Consider the following 26,090-nt stretch of genomic DNA (forward strand, 5'->3'; position numbering starts at 1 on the left):
ACTATAAAGACAAATAAAGTAGGAATACAACAAAGGATTTAATACTGAAACTGAAAATAAAATTAGTCACCTTTCCCACTTTATCCAGTTATATGATATTGAGAGAAAAGAGGCACTGCTATAGGATTACTTTCTAGGGTAACGTACAATATTAAAATCCTGAATAAGGACAACTGTCACTTTCACTGAGCTCAGAGGAAATACAGAAATACTCTCATATCATACGGTACAGGGCTCTCTCAGCTTACGGCACCAGTAAAATATGTATCTCCTTTTCTTAAGTATACTAATATAATGCCTGAAGAAGCATTTTCAAAAGGTCACTGAGATCATATTTTGTTCAAAACATCAAAGGAAAAAAAGATATCTAAATCAGTAACTCCTGACTTAAATCTGGAGATTCTAATCATATTTGTCATAATTTACATCCCTTTAGATAATTGAAAAGCAATTCAAATTCAAAAATTTGAAGTTTGCTTTGTAGAAAAAGTCTGCATTAAACTCTATGAGGTGAAAACTATAAAAATCAGAGTAAAGCATTTCCCAAAGCATGTTTTATTCGATATTAACAGTTTTCTATGACCCAATAAATTTGGGACATGCTGAATTAAACAAAGTTATACAGGTTTTGTTAGTCCAGGCCTTCTTGAGGCCCTTAATATACTTATATATTGTTCAAATTTCTATGAGAAAAGTTTAGTATGCAGCATTTCCCAAAATTATCAATGGACCCCTTTTTTCACAGAGTATTTTATGGAACCGGTACTTCCAGAACATAATTTGCAAAATGCCTAACTAGAAAAATACTATTGGGGAAAGGGTATTAAAATAATAATTATTGGTTAAGTACTGTTGGTTCTTCTGAAATTCTCAAAGAAAAATAAATCATTTATTCACTCATTCAACAAATGTATACTGAGCACTTAAAACAATCAAGGGAGCATTACAAGCATGTGAGACAAAAGCTAGCAACACTGTACCAGACCTTCCCTCCTTCCCACTGAAACACACACGCCCAACACTTTCCCACATGCTGGATACAAATATAAGTGCTCCTGGAATATTAGTCAATGATCCGCCGCAATGAAAAAGGATTTACTTTTCGCTATTAAAAAACGGAAGTTGCTGGAAGCAAAATATCAAAGACTTAGAAGACAGTTCTGAGAGATTTCCTTAAACTTCCCAGGGGGTGGGGGTGGGGAGGTGGGGAACATAGGATTTTTCAAGGACCAGTTGGAGGAAAGAGGCTCCAGGACCACAGAGTCTCAATCACTCTACTCACCTAGTCCATCTGATCGAAAGTCCAGGCTTCCCACTCCAACCTGGGTCTAAAATTCTTAGCAATATAACATGAGTGGGGATGGAAAAGCACATGGAGTGGGAGTTAAAGCACATGGAGTGGGAGTTTAAGTCTGGACTGAGTTTAGAAGAGCTGTGATGAGCAGGATACCTTCTTGTGCTAGATTGTTTTTAGACAACCCCCACCCAAAAATATGCTATGGGCCATGTATCAGATGTTCTGTTAGAGTATAAGAGGAGGACATGAGCAGCCTCTAATCAGATAAGCCAGAGAAAAGTCACTAACCCAATTGAGAGGCAAGCATCCCGTATTACAGAGACTAGAATATCTATTATAGTATATCCTTGGCCAAGGATAAATAAAAGAGGAAAAATCAACAAATGAAGACAGGTGTTATAAAAATGTTACATAATACAAAACCATAACACAGCACTGAAGATGGAGAAAGCAAGCACAAATGAGAAACAGTAGCAAACTTTAGACAATTGCTTTGCATCTTTTATAAAGTTAAAAAAGATTCTGAATAAAATGAAATAATGTAATATAAGATAAAAGAGGAATGATTGAGACATGGAAATTGGAATGGAGCTGGTAAAATAGGGGGAAAATGCTGTGTAATGAATAGAAAATGCAGCAGCCAAATTCATAATGTATTAAGGTGAAAAAATTTGAAAATTGTGAACACTGTTGAAAAATAAGATTAGGTATATGTTTCAAAAACTTCTTCAGTAGGTAGGGGGAAAAAAGAATAAGGGGAAAGATGAACAAAGGGAATATGATGAACACGGAAGACTGACAAAAATACAACATAAGAGTAATGGGTGTTCCAGAAGAAGGGTAGCATATAAAACAGTGCCAATAATCAAAGATACAACAGAAGAAAATTACACTCCATCAAAGAAAGACTTAAGTCTACAGAACAAAAAGTGTTGCTTAAACAAGTAAAAATAATAAAAAACTAATATCTAGACTTAGTCAGCTGATTATCGAGTATTTGAGGATAAATAACTATATAAATCAAATAAATAAAACCCCATGGACTGAAGAGCATGGTAGGCTGCAATCCATGGGGTCGCAAAGAGTCAGACATGACTGAACGACTTCACTTCACTTAATCATATAAATATCCAAGTGGGGGGGGGGGTAGGAGCATGATAACAGAAAATGAAGAAAGATTCTTAACTCTTTCTCAGCTTTTTCAAATCCTTAACAATAAAGTAGCCATATTTCCAATCAGTCAACATGAGTTAGGAAGTTCAAGACACAAAGTGGGCAGACAAGGCTGTGCTAAGACTCCACTCTTCTCCATTTACATTAGCATCTCTTCAAGACAGAAAAAAAAGAAAATCTTACCATCATATGGCACCACAGCAATTTACATATAGGCTAGTTCCACAGTACTTTCTGGGACAGTTTCAAAGATACTTGTTAACTTAAAAATAGTTATATGCCAATCAAATAGGAAGCAAGGGCGTAGAAGTTCATTTATACATAACTGTAACAGACTAATCAGATATTTTACCTAAGTAAACTTCCCAACTAGCAGAAGTTTTAGTTTAGCACTTAAAAGTGCCAAAACTTCATAAACTGTTGGATTTTGTAATGGAAATCATCTTGAAATATATGACAATTCTGTTAAACATAATTTAACATTTTCTTGATGATCTAGTAATACTAATTTGAGTATTAGTTTGTATAGTATGTTACAATATGTTCATGCCCCTAGGATTTTTGAGGTGTCTCTCCTGCTATTAAATTTCTCTCAGCTTCTGTTTCACACTTTAACCTCACCTGTATTATGCTGTTCAAATTTAATGTCTACAGAACTGAAGACTGCCAGGAGAAACTAGGTAACAAAATCTATTAAATTGATAACAATTTAATTGTTACTTAAAATTGGTAACAATTCTAAAACAGTAGGTTCAAAGTAAAAAAGCAGTTGGCTTTGATCTCTTACAATACAAAATGCATGATGTTAACGATAGCTATTTCCTCCTACTTCTTCACTGACTTTTAGGTTTACAGCTGTGTTCTGGTTGGGGCAGGGGGGAGTGGCGGTGTGTGGTTAAGGGCCAAAAAGACATATCATATTTCCTGAGCTCCTCCTATATGCCAGAAATTTAATATAGCTTATCTCCTATATATCTTGAAATAATTCCAAGACAGAGAAGGTGTTTATTATATTCCCAGCACTGATGAAGGGGGGAAAAAAAACCTTAAAATAACCAACTTGTTCTCAGCCACACAACCAAAGCAGTAAAATCCAGGACTGTAACATAAGTCTGATTCCAAAACCTTGCTTTTTCAACCATTTCACACTGTCTCCTCGAAAGTGTTTCTCAAAACATATTTCAAGAATTCCCTATCGTAAAATTGTCTCAGATGCCTGCTAAAAATGTAGAAGTGGCTACCACTCTGCACCTCCTATACACGGTTCCCGGGGGGGTATGCCCAGGAAAGCGAGTTTTTAGCAAACAACCCAGGTAACTTCTGATACACGTTAGTGTTTGCAAAACCACTGTTCGCGGAGATATAATTTATGAAGTCTCAGTTGATATGATAAGTGTTACAGCTTGCATTTCCTCCTGCAACATGGGCCCAGCTTTCTCAGCTTGCTTTGCCCCTCTCTTAAACAGCCATGATGGTTATGCTCTAAATTCTGTTCTTTTCCTGCTTTACAGTCCTCACTGGGCAACCCCACCCAATCCCAGGGGTTAAATTCCTATCAATATGCTTGTGACTCATAATTCTCTATTTTTAGCCCAGCTTCAGAACTGAATATCCAAATCTTCACCTTCTCTCCATGTTTTATCTCTTGAATGTCCTATAGGCACAATGTATATACCGTGCCCACAACAGAGATCATCTTATCCTCATTCATGCTTTACTTGTGATCTTTCCTTTTGTGTCCTCCTACTCCATAAGCAGTACCTCCATTAAGTGATGCCTCCAAACCAGAAAAGTGAGCATCATTCTTAATTTCTCCCTTGTCTTCATCAACTGTTGCCATGTTATCTCCCTCTAACCCACTGCCACCTCCCAAAAGCTAGCCAGTCCTATTTTTCTAGCAAATATGCTTGCTTTTTCTTTTTTGCTGGCTCTCTAGATATATGCTTAAAACACCAACCACTCTCCTACCATTTAAAATACAGTATAAATATAGCAACTAAATAATTCTACATCATTTAGCACCCCTCTGAGTTGTGAGCATTTGTCATTTGAGGATCTCCAGCAACTAAGTATCTTTCCTATTTTTAGTCCTGAGATCTTTAGGGGGCAGAGCCCACTTTCCACCATAGAAGCTGGAGGGAGGTTAGATTTTCCCTCTTTCAGCAGGCAGATGTGCCAGCCTGGGTCCTAAATCTGAACTGAATAATAAAAGAATCAGGGAGGAGCTCAGAATCCATTTCCATTAGCAGCGCCTTCATTGACTGGCAGCAGTGTACAACAGCAACATCACAAGTCCTGGCTTGGCCAGGCCAGCAGTGTGTCCCAATCAACTTGTCCCTGGAGGTGCGGTTTGGGCTGAAATTCCAGCCACCTCCCCTCATTTAGTCCCTGCCTGCTTTTCCGAGCCCTGTTGTTTAGCTTTCTCATCAACTCTGTCTGAGAGCTGATATTCTCCCAATAACTTCTTTTCTTGTGTAAACAGAGTTGGTTTCCGTTGTTCATACCAAGAATGCTACTTTGGAAAAAATGGTTAGCAAACAGAAAGATATGACATATGTTCAGAAATTTTTGATAATATCTGCTTGTTACGTTTAACAGGCCCTTTCTCTCTTACTGAATAACTCATGCTATTTCCATATGCTCACTAGTAAGAAAGAGGGAAATGTGCCCCTTAATACTGTGGAATTACACCCACTAAACTTTATCCAACTGATTAGTAAGTTGTTCTACGCCCTCAGTTAGAGATACATGAACATTTTCTCTGTATACATAGCTCACATAAATGAGTTATACCATGAAGAAATATCAAAATTATACTATTTGAAGAGAAAAATACTACATGACATATATATTTATTACTTAAGGGCCCCAAATGGCTCTGAAAAACAAACACAGGCAATATGTATAGGTCCAAAGGGAAGCACTTTAGTTAGAATTATAAGTTTGACTCATATGGTCTGGTGGCAGGAAATTTTAGATATGTCTAAAACCTTTTTTTTCCTTTAAAATAAAAGTACATTATAAGCATAAAAATCAAGTGGTTTTTGTGTGCAGCCATATACTTTCAACCATAGCAATAAACCTGATTAAAAAACAGTGCAGTATGAGGTAGCTATTAATTGAGAATAAATAAATTACAGGCATTCTTGCAGACTGGAATTTAAATGTTTCTACTTTTGGGGGGGCTATTCCTACTTTCCCTCTACGGCTTCCCTGGTAGCTCAGTGGTGAAGAACCTGCCTGCCAAGGAGGACATGCGGGTTCCATCCCTTGGGTCAGAAATATCCCCTGGGGAAGGAAATGGGAATCCACTACAGTATCCTTGCCTGGGAAACCCCATGGACAGAGGAGCCTGGCGGCCTCCATGGGGTCACAAAGAGTCAGATATAACACTTTTCCTCTACAACTGAAATTCAGATAATAATTATAATCTTATTAGACTATTGTAATATATAGGTATTGTTAAGATAAATATTATATAGGGAATATCTTAATATCCTATACATGTTATCCTCTTAGAGCCTTCTATAACAGAGTTAATGACACTGCTGCTACACAGGCAACATGAAAATGGCTAAGAACACCTGAGATAACCTGTGTCTCTCCTTCATGCACTTACAGTGGGAAACAACTCTCTGGATTCTCAGCCACTCTCAGCTTCAAAGCACATCTTGCCTCCAGTCTCACCTTCTTCTGACAGCTGTCAACATGATCTTTCTAACATCCAGTCAAAGTTTGTCATACCATCTACTCACCTGCAAGGCTTAGAAACATTAACTGTCCCTTAGATAAAAAGGGCCAAACTCCTGACTAGGGAATTCACCAACTTGGTCCCACCCCTTCCCGGCTCACCAGCCCTCGTATAAACATTCACGTCTATCTTCAGTCTATGTACAGATGAAGGTGCTCAACTGCTCATTTGTGTCCAACTATTTGTGACCCCATGAACTGTAGTTCCTGTGTCCATGATACTATCATGGCAAGAATACGGCCGGGGTTGCCATTTCCTCCTCCAGATATACAGATGTATAGATATATTTTAAATCAAACCATGTCCTATTTTACTGCAGACTGACCCATCATCATCAGACCTTTAATAAGACTTAATTTGTACATGAATATTTCCTCATGTTGAAGAAGTCCTACTAAATATCAGATGTACATTTTAACTTCTCTGTATTGCTACAGGGTAATAAAGGTCTTTTATTTAACACTTATTTGATAGATTTTAAGTTAGTATTGTATATCAAAATTATTTCACTTCTATCAGGTCAAATTATTTCTATTTCTTAAGGAACAACAGAGATACCATCTTTCCTTATACAAACAACACTATAATGTGAATTTTTTAAATGCAAGATTTGATTTACACATTTTATATATATATTCAGTTCAGTTCAGTTCAGTCACTCAGTCGTGTCCGACTCTTTGCAACCCCATGAATTGCAGCATGCCAGGCCTCCCTGTCCATCACCAACTCCCAGAGTTGACTCAAACTCACGCCCATCGAGTCGGTGATGCCATCCAGCCATCTCATCCTCTGTCGTCCCCTCCTCCTCCTGCCCCCAATCCTTCCCAGCATCACGGTCTTTTCCAATGAGTCAACTCTTTGCATGAGGTAGCCAAAGTACTGGAGTTTCAGCTTCAGCATCAGTCCTTCCAATGAACACCCAGGACTGATCTCCTTTAGGATGGACTGGTTGGATCTCTTTGCAGTCCAAGGGACTCTCAAGAGTCTTCTCCAACACCACAGTTCAAAAGCATCAATTTTTCGGCGCTCAGCTTTCTTCACAGTCCAACTCTCACATCCATACATGACCACTGGAAAAACCATAGCTTTGACTAGATGAACTTTTGTTGGCAAAGTTACGTCTCTGCTTTTTAATATGCTGTCTAGGTTGGTCATAACTTTCCTTCCAAGGAGTAAGTGTCTTTTAATTTCATGGCTGCAAGCACCATCTGCAGTGATTTTGGAGCCCCAAAAATAAAGTCTGACACTGTTTCCACTGTCTCCCCATCTATTTCCCATGAGGTGATGGGACCAGATGCCATGATCTTAGTTTTCTGAATGTTAAGCTTTAAGCCAACTTTTTCACGCTCCTCTTTCACTTTCATCAAGAGGCTTTTTAGTTCCTCTTCACTCTCTGCCATAAGGGTGGTGTCATCTGCATATCTGAGGTTATTGATATTTCTCCCAGCAATCTTGATTTCAGCTTGTGCTTCTTCCAGCCCAGCGTTTCTCATAACGTACTCTGCATAGAAGTTAAATAAACAGGGTGACAATATACAGCCTTGACGTACTCCTTTTCCTATTTGGAACCTGTCTGTTGTTCCATGTCTAGTTCGAACTGTTGCTTCCTGACCTGCATACAGGTTTCTCAAGAGGCAGGTCAGGTGGTCTGGTATTCCCATCTCTTTCAGAATTTTCCACAGTTTATTGTGATCCACGCAGTCGAAGGCTTTGGTGTAGTCAATAAAGCGGAAATAGATGTTTTTCTGGAACTCTCTTGCTTTTTTGATGATCCAGCAGATGTTGGCAATTTGATCTCTGGTTCCTCTGCCTTTTCTAAATCCAGCTGGAACATCTGGAAATTCACAGTTCACATATTGCTGAAGCCTGGCTTGGAGAATTTTGAGCACTAATTTACTAGCGTGTGAGATGAGTGCAATTGTGCGATAGTTTGAGCTTTCTTTGGGATTGCCTTTCTTAGGGATTGGAATGAAAACTGACCTTTTCTAGTCCTGTGGTCACTGCTGAGTTTTCCAAATTTGCTGGCATATTGAATGCAGCACTTTCACAGCATCATCTTTCAGGATTTGAAATAGTTCAACTGGAATTCCATCACCTCCACTAGCTCTGTTCGTAGTGATGCTTTCTAAGGCCCACTTGACTTCACATTCCAGGATGTCTGGCTCTAGGTCAGTGATCACACCATTGTGATTATCTGGGTCATGAAGATCTTTTTTGTACAGTTCTTCTGTGTATCTTGCCACTTCTTCTTAATATCTTCTGCTTCTGTTAGGTCCATACCATTTCTGTCCTTTATCGAACCCATCTTTGCCTGAAATGTTCCCTTGATATCTCTAATTTTCTTGAAGAGATCTCTAGTCTTTCCCATTCTGTTGTTTTCCTCTATTTCTTTGCACTGATCGCTGAGGAAGGCTCTTATATTCATGATATAGTTATAAAATGCTAATGCCCTGACTCAACAATTGGCCTCTATCAAATGAATCAGGAAGAAAGGTAAGCTTTTACAGCTGTTACTAAAGATGTTGTTATAAAACAACAGAACTTCCAATTATACAAATAATATTATCATTCTAGCAATATTTTGTAAGTACTAAAAGAGAACTACAATGCTATTTCAACATCAAAATACTTTATAACTGTCATTCACACTGACTGAACAGCTATGTCCTATTTTTCCTATCAATGGTTAATATTTAAGAGAAGTAAGAGAGCAGAGAGGTCAACTTCAATGGAAAATTTTATTTCCCTGCCAAGATAAAAACTTTGTTATTTTAGATTATCTGTTAAAAGTCCGATCATTTTATATTGAAAAGATACTATAATAAAAAAGTTAAAACCACTGACACACAAATAATTTTTGATGTACATTTAGAATAACTCTTATTTGAACCAAGGCTACCTGCAGCTGCCACATACTATATGGTGCTAGGGTTTTCTTTAACTGGGGAATGGGGGCAGAGACAGCAAAGCCCCTTAGGTGGAAAGAAATGAGATACTTTGTACAAACTAACTACTACCCCCTTAAAAGTAGGAGGAGATAGGTTCATAAGATCCATAATCTCATAGAGGTTAAACAGAAATATATGAGTTAGAACAGGTTCCTAAATGAGCCATCATTTACAGGCATGTTGGAAGGGCTGGTAACTACCAAGTTAAGGAAAATAGCATGGCTTTGGAGCGATAGGGACCTGCACTAAATCCTCAATGTGCCTCTCAGCAGCGTGTGATAACTCTCTTGCCTCAACTAGTTCAGTGCCCCCCACTAAAACCAATTCTGGTCATAGACCCCTATGCTTAAAAGTCATATTCAAGATAAAACACTTAGCAGGGCCCTTATTCTCTTAAGGCTCTTGTCAATCTCATCCTAACCCACTTTTTTTAGTCTTTTGTACTCCCTCCTTTCACTGTGAGAGTCTTGATAAATGAGCTGAGCCATGACAATCAAATGAAGAGGAAAGAGATGAAAACAAGGATGTGATTTCACAAAGTGAGAAAGTATGTTACATGAAAGTATGTTACATATATATATATATATATATATATATATATATATATAGTATCTTAAACATGTATATATGTATATATACCTCATAAAGGCCCCAAATGATCATGAATGATAAATACAGATAATATTTACGAGTACAAACGTAATAGTATTATTCACCCCAGAGGCTGGAACTAGTCTTTCTAAGTCATGATTATCTTGATGGGTCCAAATGCTTTTTGGCACACAGTGAGTTAGAAAATGTGAACCACATAACTGTCAAAGAGTAACAAAGTACAGTTTAACCCAGTAAGTGGTATCAACTTCTCTGTGCCTCTGTAATCCATTTATCTAAATCCTACTTAGCTGGAGGATCATAGTTCTCATATATCTAAATAGCTCTTTCCAAAGTTTAGATTAATGGTTCAAACATACAGTAAACACTGATGTACAAATTAGCTATCTGATGTCACATATAAAAATAAAAATTTCTTGTGACATATACATTTTCTTGGGATGAAAACAACACTAAGGAAATTAGGATCATGTCAAACAAGTAACTAAAAACTGTCTGAAGATAGACACCCACCTCCCAAGTCCCTAAAAGCCAGAAGTGGCCAAGAATTCCAACAAACCACTAAAAACAGATCTGAAATCTCCGTGGAAACAGGAGGCTTCATAGTGACAGACAGGGAAGAGCTTAAGGAAATATAAACCAAATCTTCATAGATCCACATAAAAAGGGAATGAGAGAATAGTAATTTTTAAAAAGCTGTGGTAGTGGCTAGATGGATCACAAAGTACTTAAAATACAAATTAAAAAGAAAGTTATTACCTCAGGCCTCATAAAATAAGAATAGAAATGGGAATTTAACTTGTGTTTGATCCCCAGGTTGGGAAGATCCCCTGGAGAAGGGAAAGGCTACCCACTCCAGTATTCTGGCCTAGAGAATTTCATGGACTGTATAGTCCACGGGGTAACAAAGAGTCGGACATGATTGAGTGATTTTCACTATCACTTTCCCCTCAAATAACTGGAATTTATTTAGAGCATTAGCTTTTGAAATAAACATAAACATGTCTTGGGGATTATATTTGGGGATAAATTATATTAGATTTGGGGAAGACTCTTTCTAATCTTTGACCTAACAGTTAGTATATACCAGTTAGGACTATGAGTGATGGAAGCAGGTATTAGCATTCATTGATTTTTACAGAAATTAGAAATGAGAAGCCTAACTAACCAAAGTCACAAGGATTTGAAACCTCCTTCTCCTGGTCTTATGAAATAGAAAACATTTCTTCACAGAAAAGTAAAATCATGATCTAAGTTCACACTACTGTACAAAATTATATTTCTATAACAGTAATACATTTATTATCTATGCTAATCATAATTTAACATGGACTCTAAATTTTCTGATAAAATCATCTACTTAAGACTTAGCAGAGGAAAGAAGACTGTTGATAGTTGTTTATAGTTTATATTTCATGGATACCATTATTACATATGAACATGTAAATTAGTAACAGAATGCAAACCAGCCACTAAATTAATTTCCAACTTGATAATACTACTAACCAAAAGGTAGGACCAGTTTCTAGCATCATGCATTTATTTCAAACTTATCTGAAATATAATAATCATATCTGCCAATATGATAATAAGGAAAAACCCTAAAAATTGCAAATAATGTCAAATGAAACATAAACTTTCAAACAACACTGATAAGTAACAATTGCGCGAGAAAGTTTACATTCAGTGATACTGGACTTTTATGCCTTTTTTTCCCCTTAAGTGTTCTTTCTGGAAATGAATGCTAGCTATTTATATATAACCCTTACTTTGTAATACTCAACTTCTGACTTGTTTTTCCTAGATAAGAGCAAAACTAAGAAAGCTTACATTCTTTAAATTTTAGTATTTAATGGCTTTATTTCTTCAAATAATGAACTTAAAATTATGCTAACTATGACTAAGATAGTTATTAATTAGCAAATGAAGTTACAGAATGTTATTTTATTGTTTCTAAATTAATGCAGTGATAATAGTGGTTAAGAGCATGGACTCTAAACATTATGCTTTATGTTCAAATTTCAAAACTGCCATTACCATATCTGGGACCTTGAACAAGTTACTTAATCTCTCTGTTCTCAGTTCTCCAAAAACTAAAATAAGTGGGACTAATAATGGTAGCTACCTCACAGAGTTGTAGTTAAATGAGTTAATATAACTTAAGTGCTTAGACAGCTAAGGTGCTTAGAACAGTAACACACCAACGTTTGTTGTCACTTTAATCTGTAAAAGAAGCTGAGAAAGGAGCTGCACAGGTTTCATTGTTATCTAAATTTTTCTTTAAAATATTTGAAGGACAAAACATATTTTCCTCCCTTCAAAACTTGCACAATCCTAATGGTCTTAACTTTTCAGATATTTTATAATTATAGCCTGGAGGTAAACAATTCCTGAGGTAAAAGGCCACACAGATGAAAGTTTTCTCTTTTCTAATTCGATAAAACACAGTTGTGTTACTTTTAAGGCACTATGAAATTTAGAGCATTTGTCAAGTAATAGAATTAATTACTCTTAGGCTGTAATATTACAACTCTCAGTTTTCTCTATTTGTCTTCAGCTTGTTCTGTACCAAAAAAGGGAGGTGGCATAGAATACACCCCCCCAAACCCTCATGCAATAGAAGTTTATATAACTGAACACCAATACTACCTTTATCACTTCCATAATAATAGAACACTGTTTTACTGAGAGCACACCACCGTTTCTGCCATTCAAATCCCAGAAAACTGTGATCTACAATAAAGGGAGAAAAGAAATAGTTTAGATGATATACATTACTTTTATAAATATAATGTGATTTCCCTATTGTAAAAGGAAAAGTTAGTTAGTATGATTTCTAAGGTTCCTTTTAGCTGTAAAATTCTATGACTAATTAGTTTGTGTCTTCATTTCCAAGACACGAACAAAACATAAAACAAAGCTAAAAGGAATACACTAAAGCAGAGGTGGGGCTGCTATATTTGTGGGATCAACTACATGGCTAACAAACTTTCCTGACAGGAATAGTCAAAAAGGCATTTGACTATAAGGTCTTAAGATAATTAATTCATCTGGGTCACATTTTCTCATCTGTCATAAAAAGGAGGGAGGAGGAGTTGACCTAGATTATTTCTGTTATCTCTTTCGGCTTTAAAATTCAGCTAGGAAAGCTAAGAAAAGCAAATGGAATATATACAGGAGGCCCAAAGGGACTTCCTGAGAGATAAACTGAATGGTAATGAAGAGGCTTCCTGCTTTTCATTTCTTATATCATAATACTACCTCCATATTTCACTTCTATTATATATTGGGGTTGAAAGAGTGAGACCATATGGTCAACTCTCAATTATCATAGCCACTAGAGAGGAACACTGAATGAATAATAGAAAATGGCAGAAAATATACTAAGCTTGATCTGAACCATAGCAAACATGGTGTATGCCAGGTCAGAAAAAAGATAACCCTCTGCTCAGCCAGGTGAGATAACATTGAGAAGTCCCATCCTGGAGATACAGTCAAGGCAGGAACAGGCAGTAAACAGCTCCTGAATCACCTACAAATACCCAAGGTTGACAACAATAAACTTGATCAAATGTTTTATTTTGTTCTTAGAAAGTACTCTGAGCTGAAAGCTGTATTTTGTTGGGACAAATGTCATTAGATTTTCTTAAAGTCTTAGATTTTTAGGTTTTTCATTAGAATCACATAATTTACCTTTTCTGCGTTTTTCAAGGTAGCCAGCCTTTAACACAAAAGGAAGGTCCTGGGCTGCAATTGGAGGAAACTGGTTTCCTATGGAAGGTAGGGAGCAAAAAAAAGCAGTGAGTAATCCCTTTTAGAAAAATCAAGTATCAGATCTCATTAGATTCAGTATACTTTTAATTACTCAAATTAATTAAATCCAAGTCTATTAGTTTTATTTCATATGTATTCCATAGACTAGTCCCTTTCCACCTCCTGTGAATCTCAAGAGCAAAAAATGTTCTGTACTGTCACATCTTAATATATTATGCTCCCAAATACACAATAATATTATATAACTGAATGATCTCTAAAGGGTGATACTCTTTGACTTGCATTCTATAAGGAATGGACTAGGACACTGTTGTTATAAATAATAGTGTTCAATATCTTTATAAATTCATTGGAAATATACTACAGTTGCTTCAGCATTTTACTAGAATGCTAACAAGTGAAAATAACCAGTCCAATGACAGTTTCCATGGAATACACCAATAAAAAGTCTTAAAACAGTTTATCATAAATAATGTTTTGATAGGAAGCTTATTATATACAAATTAATCACAGAATTACCAACTGGGTTTTTAAAAAATATCCAGTAGCTATAAAATCATGTTATTTTTCCTTAAGAAACAAAAATTCAAATTAAAGTACTAATTTCAGCTCCCGGGTGGATAATTTTGCTCAGTAAACACAAAACAATTATCATTAAAATATATTTAAAATGGAGTAATAATTTTGAAATACATGTAAAATTTTAAGGAAAGCCAATGCGAAAGTTTGAACAACTGTCCAATCAATGTATCCATTTAATCCACTGAAGGTAAAAGTTATTTAGTATAGTGTTTTTGTACATAAAATAAAACTAACATAAAGGAATCTTATCTATGTGAGTAAGTCCTGGTTAACCACTAAATTAAAGAAGGTGACTATAGTTTGACTTGCTTTTTAAACAGAAAAAAAAAAGATTGATAGCATCTTTTAAATTAAACTAGGTTACACCAACAAACAGAAATATTGTATCACATAGAAATATGAAATTTTAGCTAATATAAAACCACTTAGGAAAATCTTCTTTCTAAATAAGATTCTTGAAAACAAAGTATTTACCTCTCCAACTAAGCAAGATGATAGTTTAGTTTTTGTGGAAGTATGCTTGGACTCAGTCTTTTATGTAACTGGCACATAGAGTTCTTAAGTGAACTATACAAAATCCCTTTGTAGGAAACATCATTTGGATGACATTTCAGAATGAGAAAGCAAATATATTAATTAAATATTTAATATGATTATTGTATGTCATGAAAAAACTTCTAAGTGCTTTGTGCACAGTGGTAAAAAATAGAAAATTCACTGCAAACATCCCGTAAATAATTGTGAGTCTTTCCGATGATGGAAACAAACACTTGAGCACTCATTTATGGATGAAATTGAGGTACCCAAGGAAGAAGCAACTTTTCAGTCTTTAGGTCTAATACAAAAGGGCACAGGGAGGGCTGAATTACCTCTACTTGGCTGGATGAGGCTCATTGAGAAGCAGTGCCATGACCCTCTCATATCCATTGGGGCGTAAAATAAATGTTCTTTACATATAAAACAAAGGCTCTAAATCTTAAGAAGCAACTTTATATTCTGAAGAGAAATGGGTACCTTTAGCATAGCTTTCAACTTTAAAAAGTTACTGGTCCAGGAAAAAGGAGGGGAAGAAGCAGAAGAGAAGAAAGGGAATTATAATTTACAAAGGTGAATGTATATAACCTAAAGCTCTTGCTTTAAGAAAAATGTTGATTAAATTTCCATCTGGCAAATCAATAAAATTTGATGTCACAAGCAAACACTTATTCTGAATTCTAAATTCATGTCTCTAATATAAAATCTTTTATTTCATTCCTAAAGGGGAAAAACAAATTTTCTGACTAAAATTTCATTTTTCTAAACTCCTTTTGTTATTTGTCCAACACCTAGGTTTTGTTTAATATACACATTAGTTTTTTAAAAAGTAAAAGTAAAGTAATAGTAATCCCTTTAGATACTTCAGATTTTAAGTTCTTAGAAGAACCATTTGACTGGTAGAACACCATGAACATAGAAACACTTAATATTTTTTGATGGTAGAAATTGAAAATTTGTAGCAAGATATAAAAAGTAGTCATTTCTCTTTTAAAAAATATGAACTCTCACATCATTTTGACCTCATATCACTATACCTACAATGATCAACAGTATGCCACCATTTAAGGATATACACACTGATTCAAATAATTATTATTGTTGTTCAGTTGCTCAGTGGTGTCCAACTCTTTGCGACCCCACAGACTACAACACACTAGGCTCCCCTATCCTTCACTATCTCCCAGAGTATGCTCATGTCCATTGAGTTGGTGATGCCATCCAATCATCTCATTCTCTGTTGCCCCCTTCTCCTCCTGCCTTCAATGCTTTCCAGCATCAGGGCCTCTTCCAATGAGTCAGCTCTTTGCATCAGTTCAGTTCAGTTCAGTCGCTCAGTCGTGTCCAACTCTTTCAACCCCATGAACTGCAGCATGTCAGACCTCCCTGTCCATCACCAACTCCCAGAGTCCACCCAAACCCATGTCCATTGAGTAGGTGATGCCATCCAACCATCTCATCCTCTGTCATCCCCTTCTCCTCCTGCCCTCAATCTTTCCCAGCATCAGGGTCTTTTCAAATGAGTCAGCTCTTCCCATCAGGTGGCCAAAGTATTGGAGCTTCAATTTCAGCATCAGTCCTTCTAATAAATACTCAGGACTGATTTCCTTTAGATTGACTGGTTTGATCTCCTTGCAGTCCAGGGAACTCGAAAGAGTCTTCTCCAGCACCACAGTTTAGAAGCATCAGTTCTTTGGTACTCAGCCTTCTTTATGGTCCAAATAATTATTAATAAAACTACCACAGACAGAGGTGCCTGGTGGGCTATAGCCCATGGGATTGCAAAGAGTCAGACAACCACTGAGCAACTAACACACACACACACACACACACACACACACACAAATACATGCAGACTCATGAAGAAAAGATGGGTAAAGCTAATATAAACCTATCTGGCAGGTATCAACAAAGAGTTGCTGAAAATCTGCCAAACACCATTACATTATCTCACTAAAAGAAATTATGCATCACAGCCAATTACAACATTCCAACAAACTCACAATTGTATTATAAACTGTTTCACTACCAAAATTCACACCCTTGTCTCAAAAATAAGTTTAGCACTGAGTTTTAATCCTTTGGCAGAGGATTAGGCATTCAGTAAATGTTGGCTTTTATTAATTATAATTAAATATTGTTATTATGCTTAATATAACTATTAATTCAAATGAATGGTTACCAATGTGAATATTAGACAATTTAATGTTGCCTAGGGAATTTTAATCAGAAAAATGAAAAAAGCATGATTTGGTAACTGTATGAGTTAAGCATTACAGTTATTTTAAAAGCAACTTGAAGATTTCTTTCTGAATATATGAAAGTGGTTGATGGAGAAATTATATCCTAACTCAAAGGAGAAAAAATAATTAACCTATACTCCAGGGCAGCTTATTTATACTGCAGACTATTATCTCATAGCTTTCTAAAGTGGCCAAAAATTTTCACTACCCTGACAAAATAAGCATATACTGACAAAGACAAGTCTTTTTATTATATGGGCATGTATTTCTTATATAATAGCCCAACTTTTCTAAAGACGATCAATATTAGATATTAAAACTAATACCCTACAAGAGCAGGCAAGGAATGGGTCTTCTTCCAATTTGACATTTTGGAATCTGATATATGCAAAATGGTAACAATGTCACAAAAAATTCAAAGAAACAAGTATCATGTACCTAATATATCCTACTAACTCAGTGGGAAAAAGGAAGCAATGGAATCCAAATTTTCTTATAGTTAGGTAGGTATCAATATTTTATTCACAAGGCCACTGTTTTTAAAAGATAACTCAAGAATTATAGATTGTGTCTTGAAACTTTTGTCTTTAAATCAAACTGTGTTATATAGTGGACATAGTCTACCAGCAAGCTAAAGGAATGGATTCTAGAATAGAGAAGAGTTCCAAAGCATGAAAATATTTAAAAAAAAAAAATTACCTAAAACCTAAGTAAGGTGTTACCCAATTTTAGTAATTTTATTAATCTACAGTTTTAATTTTTTCCCTGAAACTAGGAGGAAAAATACTGAAATCTTTAAATATAGCCATGTATTTAAGAAATAAGTTCTATCTTTTAAAATGCTTTAAATATTAAAATATTTAGCCACAATATTTAATAAAATATTAAATAATACCCCTATTCTAAGATTCCATGAAATAGATACACAGATATTTTTCTTGCACTTTCAATAACAAATGGCCAAGAATCAAGATGGATTTAACTTTCAAAAATATCTAAAGTGAAAACTGTTCACAACATATTTTGGTAGAACAATGGATAACTGCCTTTAGATCTAGCACAGAACTGTTTTATGTCATTTCAAAGGTATAATTTCTAACTAGAATCGTGGCCTGGGGTATCTGTGAAAGAAAATAAATATATAAATATTTTTCATATTCTACTAGCTCAATTCACACAGAAAATTTGGAATCTCAAATCTTTTCATCAGTTTTTTTTTAGTGGCAACACAAAAATTGTGTATTCAAAGTACACATGAAACAACAGTAATACTTAAGAAAAGAACTATTACAGTAACTAAAAGATTACTACTTGTGTTTCCTCAGCATAGTCCTTTCATAGAGTTTTTTTTCTCATGTATCACTACTACTCTCTTCAGAAAGGATTAACCAATGAATATACTATTGGTGATCCCTAAATCTATCATGATACTTACTTAAAAAAAAAAAAAGGCTCATATTTGGTTAGACACAAAGATGGTCAGCTTCCAATTAGCAGGACCATAGAATCCCCAGAGGTAGTTAAGCCTTGGCTACCAGATTCAAAGACTGATAAGGTCCCTGTGATGACACCAGGGGCAAAAATAGAGGTTGCAACTCACAGGTTTGCCATCTGTTAGTCTCTCCACCCCCTCTATAAAGTGGCAAGTCATTGTGAAAGCTATTCAGCAAAAACTGAATAACTATTAGGGTACTTCACATTTGCCTTTATTAACTCTGTTTCTTGATATGGAAATTCCATTAGCCTCATGAGAATCATCAATAGGTCTATCTGGAACCAAAGAAGATAATAATTCAATATTACAGCTCTGTGCTCACAGGAAACACTTCATGAATATGGCCCAAAAGATATATTAAATGCTTGTTCAGAGTCTAATCAAAAGCTATATTATATCAAATATATATATGTAACTGTGGCTGATACTGATTTTCATGGAAATCTGTCAGTACTGTAAAATTCAAGTGGCAATAATAGAAAAATTAAGAATCAGAATTAAGAGAAATCTGAAATCATGGGGGTTCATCAATAACCACTAAAATAGCAGTCAAAAAGCCATAGATTGAAAGAATGTGTGGATTATGTTATCCATAAAGTTATATTATCTTCATTCACTTAAAACTGCTTCTTTTACTTAAGAAGTATGGCCAGGATTTGAACTATCTAATTACATATCTGAAGACTACTTTTTTAGATAAATTTTTAGTATAGGACTGCTGTCCTTAGCTCATTAATTTAGATGTAAAAATAGTATCTCTTGAAGATTTCTGATTCTTTGGTCCAGTGATAGACCTTAAGCTGTCACATTTTTTAATACATTAAAATTGTTGCTTATAGAATTTAAAAAATGCTTTTATCCAAAAATTCCAGATACATCAATTTGTGGAAACACCTTGTAAGACTCCTTCAGTTATTTATAGGGATAAAAGCATATCAATATACTGATTCCATCATTTTAAAATAAGGTTCAACATGAGTAATTTTACTTTATAAACAAGCCTTCTTTTTCATATATTTATAATACTGGGCACTCTTTATACTTTTATATTTTGGTAAAAGCTACTTTTTAGTAATACATCATTAGATTCTACAGAAATAAGGTAAATCAAATTTCATCTCCTATATACAGTTACTTCTCAGCTACTTTGTGTCTAACTATATCTTTTTTTTTTTTTTTTTAGTGGTTAAAAACAACACAAATTTCTAATCTTCCAGTTCTGGAGGTCAGAACTCCAGAAAGTGTCTCATGGGCTAAAATCAAGGTGTCAGCAGGACTGTGTTGCTTCTGGGGCCTGGAGGACAGACTCTACTTCCTTCCCTTTTCAGCCCCTAAAGGCAGACCTATTTCACTGGCTATTGGCCTCCTTCCATCTTTAAAGCCAGCAATGGTCATTTAAGTCTTTTTCACAATGCCCTCTTTCTGGTTCCAATTCTTTTGTCTCCTTCTGGTCATTTAAAGTGAAAAGTGAATGTGAGGTCACTCGTGTCCGACTCTTTGCGATCCCGTGGACTGTAGCCTACCACACTCCTCTGTCCATAGAATTTTCCAGGCAAGAGTACTGCAGTGGGTTGCCGTTTCCTTCTCCAGCTTCTCATTTAAAGGTTCTTGTATTTACATTATGGGCTTCCCTTGTAGCTCAGTTGGTAAAGAATCTGCCTGCCATGCAGGAGACTCAGGTTCAATTCCTGGGTTGGGAAGATTCCCTGGAGAAGGAAATGACAACCCACTCCAGTATTCTTGCCTGGCCCACCTGGATAATCTCCTTATTTTAAGGTCAGCTGATTAGCAATCTGACTCCAAAGGATTCGGATGTTGACTTCTCTGAGGCACTATTATTGTGCCTACTGTACCCCTCATTATCATATCAATTGGCTGTTGATTTTTGCATATATTTGTAACATATGTATCTGTCCACATCTTCTCTGTTAACAAGAGAAATACTTAGCTAAATTCAGAAAAGCAATATTTTTTTAAAGTTTATGATACACAAACACAGAGAAACTGTGGTACAAGCTTAAAATGGAATTTTTTCCTTAAATTAAAAACAAAATTATAACTATATCAAAAATTTAAGATATTCTAAATAATTAAGTATATATGGTTATGAATTGGATTTTAATGTTTTACTTTAACACAAAAATGTGCCCCAACCTGACTTTTTTTCTATTGAATTATAGTTGATTAAGGGCTTCTCTGGTGGTTCAGATGGTAAAGAATCTAACTACAATGCAGGAAACCTGGTTTTCATCCCCAGGTCTGGAAGACCCCCTGAAGAAGAAATGGCAACCCACTCCAATATGCTTGCCTAGAGAATCCCATGGACAGATGAGCCTGGTGGGCTACAGTCATGGGGTCGCAAAGAGTCAGACTCAACTGAGCGCTGTCACTTTCACTTTTTCACACATAGTTGGTCTACAACACTATTGTAAGTTTAAGGTATAGAGCAAAGTGATTCAGTGATTCAGATACATACATACATACATATATATATATATACACACCCCCACCCCAGATCCTTTTTCCTTACAGGCTATTACAAAATATTGAGTATCTTCCCTATGCTATATAGTTGGTTTGTGTTTGCCATCTGATTTGTATTTTAGGATTGTGGTTAAAACTTTGAATCTTAAACTCAAATTGTAGCTTAACTATTAGTTCTGTGACTTAGGCAAGTTGCTTGATTTCATTAAATTTAATTTTCAAATCTTTGAATATAGGTATTAAGAGGGCACACTATGGAGAATTATTGTGGAGATTTAGAAATATAATATTTGAGATAACTCTAAAATGTTACTACTTCTTTTTAAGTAGCAATGTAAATTTGCCAAGTCCATTGCTCCACACATAAGAAAACAAGAAAGCTGAAAAGAAAAACCACTATAATAAAATCTGAAAGCCTTTTAATAATACAAATTTCTCTCCAGCTATGGCTATTTGGCTATGGTTTTTCCAGTGGTCATGTATGGATGTGAGAGCTGGACTATAAAGAAAGCTGAGTGCCAAAGAATTGATGCTTTTGAACTGTAGTGTTGGAGAAGACTCTTGAGAGTCCCTGGGACTGCAAGGAGATCCAACCAGTCCATCCCAAAGGAGATCAGTCCTGGGTGTTCATTGGAAGGACTGATGTTGAAGCTGAAACTCCAATACTTTGGCCACCTGATGTGAAGAAATGACTCAGTGGAAAAGACCCTGATGCTGGGAAAGATTGAGGGCAGGTGGAGAAGGGAATGACAGAGGATGAGATGGTTGGATGGCGTCACTGACTCAATGGACATGAGTTTGGATAAACTCTGGGTGTTGGTGATGGACAGGGAGGCCTGGCATACCGCAGTCCATGGGGTCGCAAAGAGTCGGACATGACTAAGAGATTAAACTGAGCTGAACTGAACTTCTTCCTTACTTATATTATCTCTGTATCAAACACAACCTTTACCATACTGATAGACTGTAAGTTTTAAGCATCTTTTAAGAAAAGTATCATCAAATATAAATAACAAATATATATATAAACAAGTATCAGCATGGTTCAACAAGGCAATAATAATTTCAACAGCTAACACTTACTTTGTCTTTAAGGCTTTACCATGAGTTAAGCATGATATATTCATCATCCCATTTTATTCTCTTACATCCCCAAAGGTTACCAATGGAAAATTAAGGTCACAGGTAAGCGGTGCAGCCAAGACCCCAAGTCTGTCCAATGAAGCCCATTCTCTGAAATGCTATATCCTACTGTTGATGAAATAAGTGAATGTCATCTACAGAATGGAGAAGGAAATGACAACCCACTCCAGTATTCTTGCCTGGAAAATCCCATGGACAGAGGAGCCTGGCAGGCTATAGTCCATGGGGTCTCAAAGAGTCAAATATGACATAGTGACTGTGGGCATCTACAGAAATTCTATAAGACAATATCATTGAATTACTGTTCTGTGGTATTAATCAAAATTATGCATTTAAAATCCTAGAACATTTGTTTTATTTTCTACAAGATTTTAGAGAAATAAATTTCACCTTCCTAAAAATGTCATTTAAAAGATTTCCATTTTGGTTTAAAAACACATTCACACAAACATGAGACAAACTAGTAATGAGAAAACTGACAGCTACAGAAGGAAAAAGAGGCTCTTTTTGTATGCAGATTCCTCTAGCAAACTATATTAAATACAAAATAAATATAATTTAGACTGAATTCTTAAGCTCCTTTCCATTCAACTATGTTTTACCTTAGCATAGGCTATACAGCAATCTTATTTTTTTCTCTTTTGTAACTGTTTTATGTTTTAAATTTAAGCTATAAATTTTTATAATTATTTTTAGAATAAAAGTAACATTCTTCTAATTTAAAATATTCTTTAAGTTCATTTTCATTGATTTATTTTTCCTATTCTGTGTATAAAAAGTTTAGACCCATTAACAATATAAGATCGCATCTGAAATAGGAATCCACAGAATGTCTTCTATATTGTATAATATAATAAAAGATATACTTTTGTTTCTGCCTTGAAGAACAGATACATAAACATACATACATACATAAACATTCTATTCCCATCTCCCCAAAGAATCTATTATTGAGGGGTGTTAAAATAAGTGAAAAATATTTAGTATGAAAATATCAACTGTGAAATCATTTTATGACTAACCTAAACTATTGAGTTGGGGTTGATTCTGCCATTCAAAGTGTTACAAGGATCCTCTTGAAATGCATGCATGCTATCTCTCTTTTCTCCCTCTCTCACTCAGACACATACACACACACTCACACACACACACAATTTATCTTCCTCTCATTTGAAACATATTTTTCTATAAGTCTCTTTTTTCAATTTAAGTATGAAATTAACACATCTTTACCTATTAATTTAGTAATACACTGTTTATTTCCCCCACAAAGCATTTCACAAGCATTTTTTTTACCATGTTGTATGAATTCTTTTTTAAACTAATTTATTTTAATTGGAGACTAATCATAATATTGTAGTGGTTTTTGCCATACATTGACATGAATCAGCCATGGGTGTACATGTGTTTCCCATCCTGAACCCCTCTCCCACTTCCCTTCCCTTCATAGGCACTTGTATAGATATATTTGGTAAAGAAATTAAAAGTAAACAGGAGAAATTTGTGTGTGTGTGTGTGTGTGCGTGTGTGTACCTGTACAGAAAAAGTTAACATTAAGGGAATGTGAGTAAAGGGTATATTTGGAATTCTTTGTACTATTCTTTTGACTTTTCTATAAATGACATTATTTCAAACTAAAAAAAATAAAACATAAGTAAAAAATTATGACAAAACTAGGAGTCAGGGTAGAACACAAAAGTTGGAAATGCAAAACTACTACTTATCAAGAGTGGGGAAAAATTTCAGTTAAAAGCTTTATAATAATCAACATGAAGCAAGAAACAATAAATTATGTGATTCACTGCCCATAAGATGAAAACAGATCATTGCTCAGGGAGGAACCAGAAGCAACTGTTCCTGGTTCCCAGTACTGAAATAAGAAAGAAATTTCTCCCATGTGGTCACAATGTCCTCAATAATATTTTTACAGTAAGTAAAATAAAAGTTTCATAGGGTTGCTTTTTAAATATCACTCATATTGAGCCAACAGCATAATGCCAAAGTAAGATTCAATCAAAGCAATTCTACAGAATACAAAACCAGGTAGCCCAAGTATATAACTACCAAACAGCTTTGTTAAACTTAAGGATAAAATCACAGAATGCCTATAGGAATAAGCACCCTGAACATTTTTCAGACAATCCCTCTAAAACACTACTTGTCTTGATCAAACTTTTGGTAAATATTAAATCCCAGGCAGAAGATATGACCCCTGCAAGAAGCTAAGACAGCTCTTTTCTGTTAGTGCCTAAGAGTCATATCCCTTAACAAGCAGCCAAGCTGGAAGTAATGTTGATGTATACTCTTATTTATAAATTTACATATAAATTTGTAAGGTTTAATAGCTTTGCAGGGCCTGGATGAAGATAACCTTAACACAAAAACAAATCAGCAGCTGTCCTTAAAGTTCTCCATGCCAGAATAATTCTAGCTTGCAAAACATTTGCACATGCCCACTTTACCTAAATAAAACACCCAGAGAACAACATGTTACTGAGAATAAGAGTATGAATCTACTCTACAATATGAACTGGTAATCTTAGACACATGGGTAACTGAAAGAATTAGAAAACATTGTTATTTATGTAACTGAGTAGATTACTACAGAATACAAATTGAAACTTCAATATTAGAACAGTTAATGCATAGCATGTTTTTTTCCTCTAGTACCTGAAAATAAAAGCATACCCTATGCGTAATCATCTTTCTGGTCATCAACTTCTGAGTTAACTTTTAACAGTCAAATGTGGGACTGGCTCAGGACAGAGACATTCAGAAAGTACCTACAGTATTAGCCTAAAATAATGTGTTCACAAGTTTGTTTTTTCTACTAGGCTTTGAGCAAGGGATCATGACAGTGATTCTTAAACTTGAGTGTGCACCAAAATCACCAAGGGTACGTATTTAAAATGCAGAAGCACAACATTGAATTAAATGACATTGTTCTTGATGGTATATTTTAAAACCTCATCTAGTACTAGTTTATAGGATTTATAAAATATGTTCTAAAGGTGTTTAATATAAAATTAAAAGAACATCAATAAGTAGATAAAATACACTTCCGCAGCCACAACACTGAAAACAGAGGGAAAATGCCAGACGTACAAACGATCATGAGGATAATGATTTTGTTTACAGTATATCTAACTTTTGAGTCACTAAAATAATTCTATAAACATTTTATATGTGTTAACCATTGCCCATGTGGCCCCCCCACTGCTAAAAAGAAGAGGAAGAGAAAACTGACAGGAAACACAAGAGTGAGGGGCAAGACAGTAGGTAAAGGGCTTTCATAACTGAATAGCAAAAAGGGCATTCCATCTTAACACCCACTTTCACAGTTAATAACACTCCAATTCAGTTCTACACTTTGTAACAACCAACATAAAGTAAGAGATACAGTGCAAAGAAAAAAAATTGGAACTGCACATATAGTATTAAAATTGCCCATTTTTAACCATGTGATTTTAGCATATTTTTTTCAAATACTAGTATCCGTGATATAAAAAGTCAACTCCCAAGTATTCTAACTGACATTGACCATGAGTTACACATCATGATGCAATCTAGTAATTTGTTCACTGTGTGGACTATCTCAGCCCCAGGTTCACAAGATGACACAGTCCAACTATCCATGGTCTCCTTTTCTCCTAATTAAGAGCTGTCATTACCAGAACAAAGTCACTACTAAAGTTTTTGTTCAAATTAAAACTCAAAATTAAAACTTCAAAAAGAAGTTCATTGAATATTAAATGAAATAAAATGTTTGTCAGCAACATGCAACTATGGATTCAACTTCACGTGACATACGGTGCCTTTTAGCCACATGTGAACATCCACCAAGACAGTTCAGCTGTGGTATCTCACTGCAATGTAAGGTGCTGGCAGACAACTCAGGGGAGTTTAGGCAGTGAAACTGTCTGAACTCAGAACCTTAGTTTGCTCATGAATATTTAAAATACACAATGAACTCTAAAAACATGGAAAAGACTGAAAATCCAAAGGATATACATCCTACTCCATGTGAATAAATGATAAAACATAAAACAAAACA

The 26,090-nt window shown here is 35.2% G+C and overlaps 1 protein-coding gene across 1 annotated transcript in view; it reads right to left on the bottom strand.

Annotated features, from left to right (window-relative positions):
• SKAP2 (src kinase associated phosphoprotein 2) overlaps nucleotides 1-26,090 on the bottom strand; it is a 166,740-nt gene that overhangs the window by 58,331 nt on the left and 82,319 nt on the right. Inside the window, exons 5-6 of the mRNA XM_020880722.2 lie at nucleotides 13,475-13,552; nucleotides 12,431-12,514 (exon numbers count right to left, since the gene is read on the bottom strand). Of these exons, the coding sequence (XP_020736381.2) occupies nucleotides 12,431-12,514; nucleotides 13,475-13,552 (162 nt within the window). The remainder of the gene's footprint in view (nucleotides 1-12,430; nucleotides 12,515-13,474; nucleotides 13,553-26,090) is intronic.

The sequence above is a fragment of the Odocoileus virginianus genome, chromosome 1 (genome assembly GCF_023699985.2).
Source record: "Odocoileus virginianus isolate 20LAN1187 ecotype Illinois chromosome 1, Ovbor_1.2, whole genome shotgun sequence".
NCBI classification, from domain to species: Eukaryota; Metazoa; Chordata; class Mammalia; order Artiodactyla; family Cervidae; genus Odocoileus; species Odocoileus virginianus.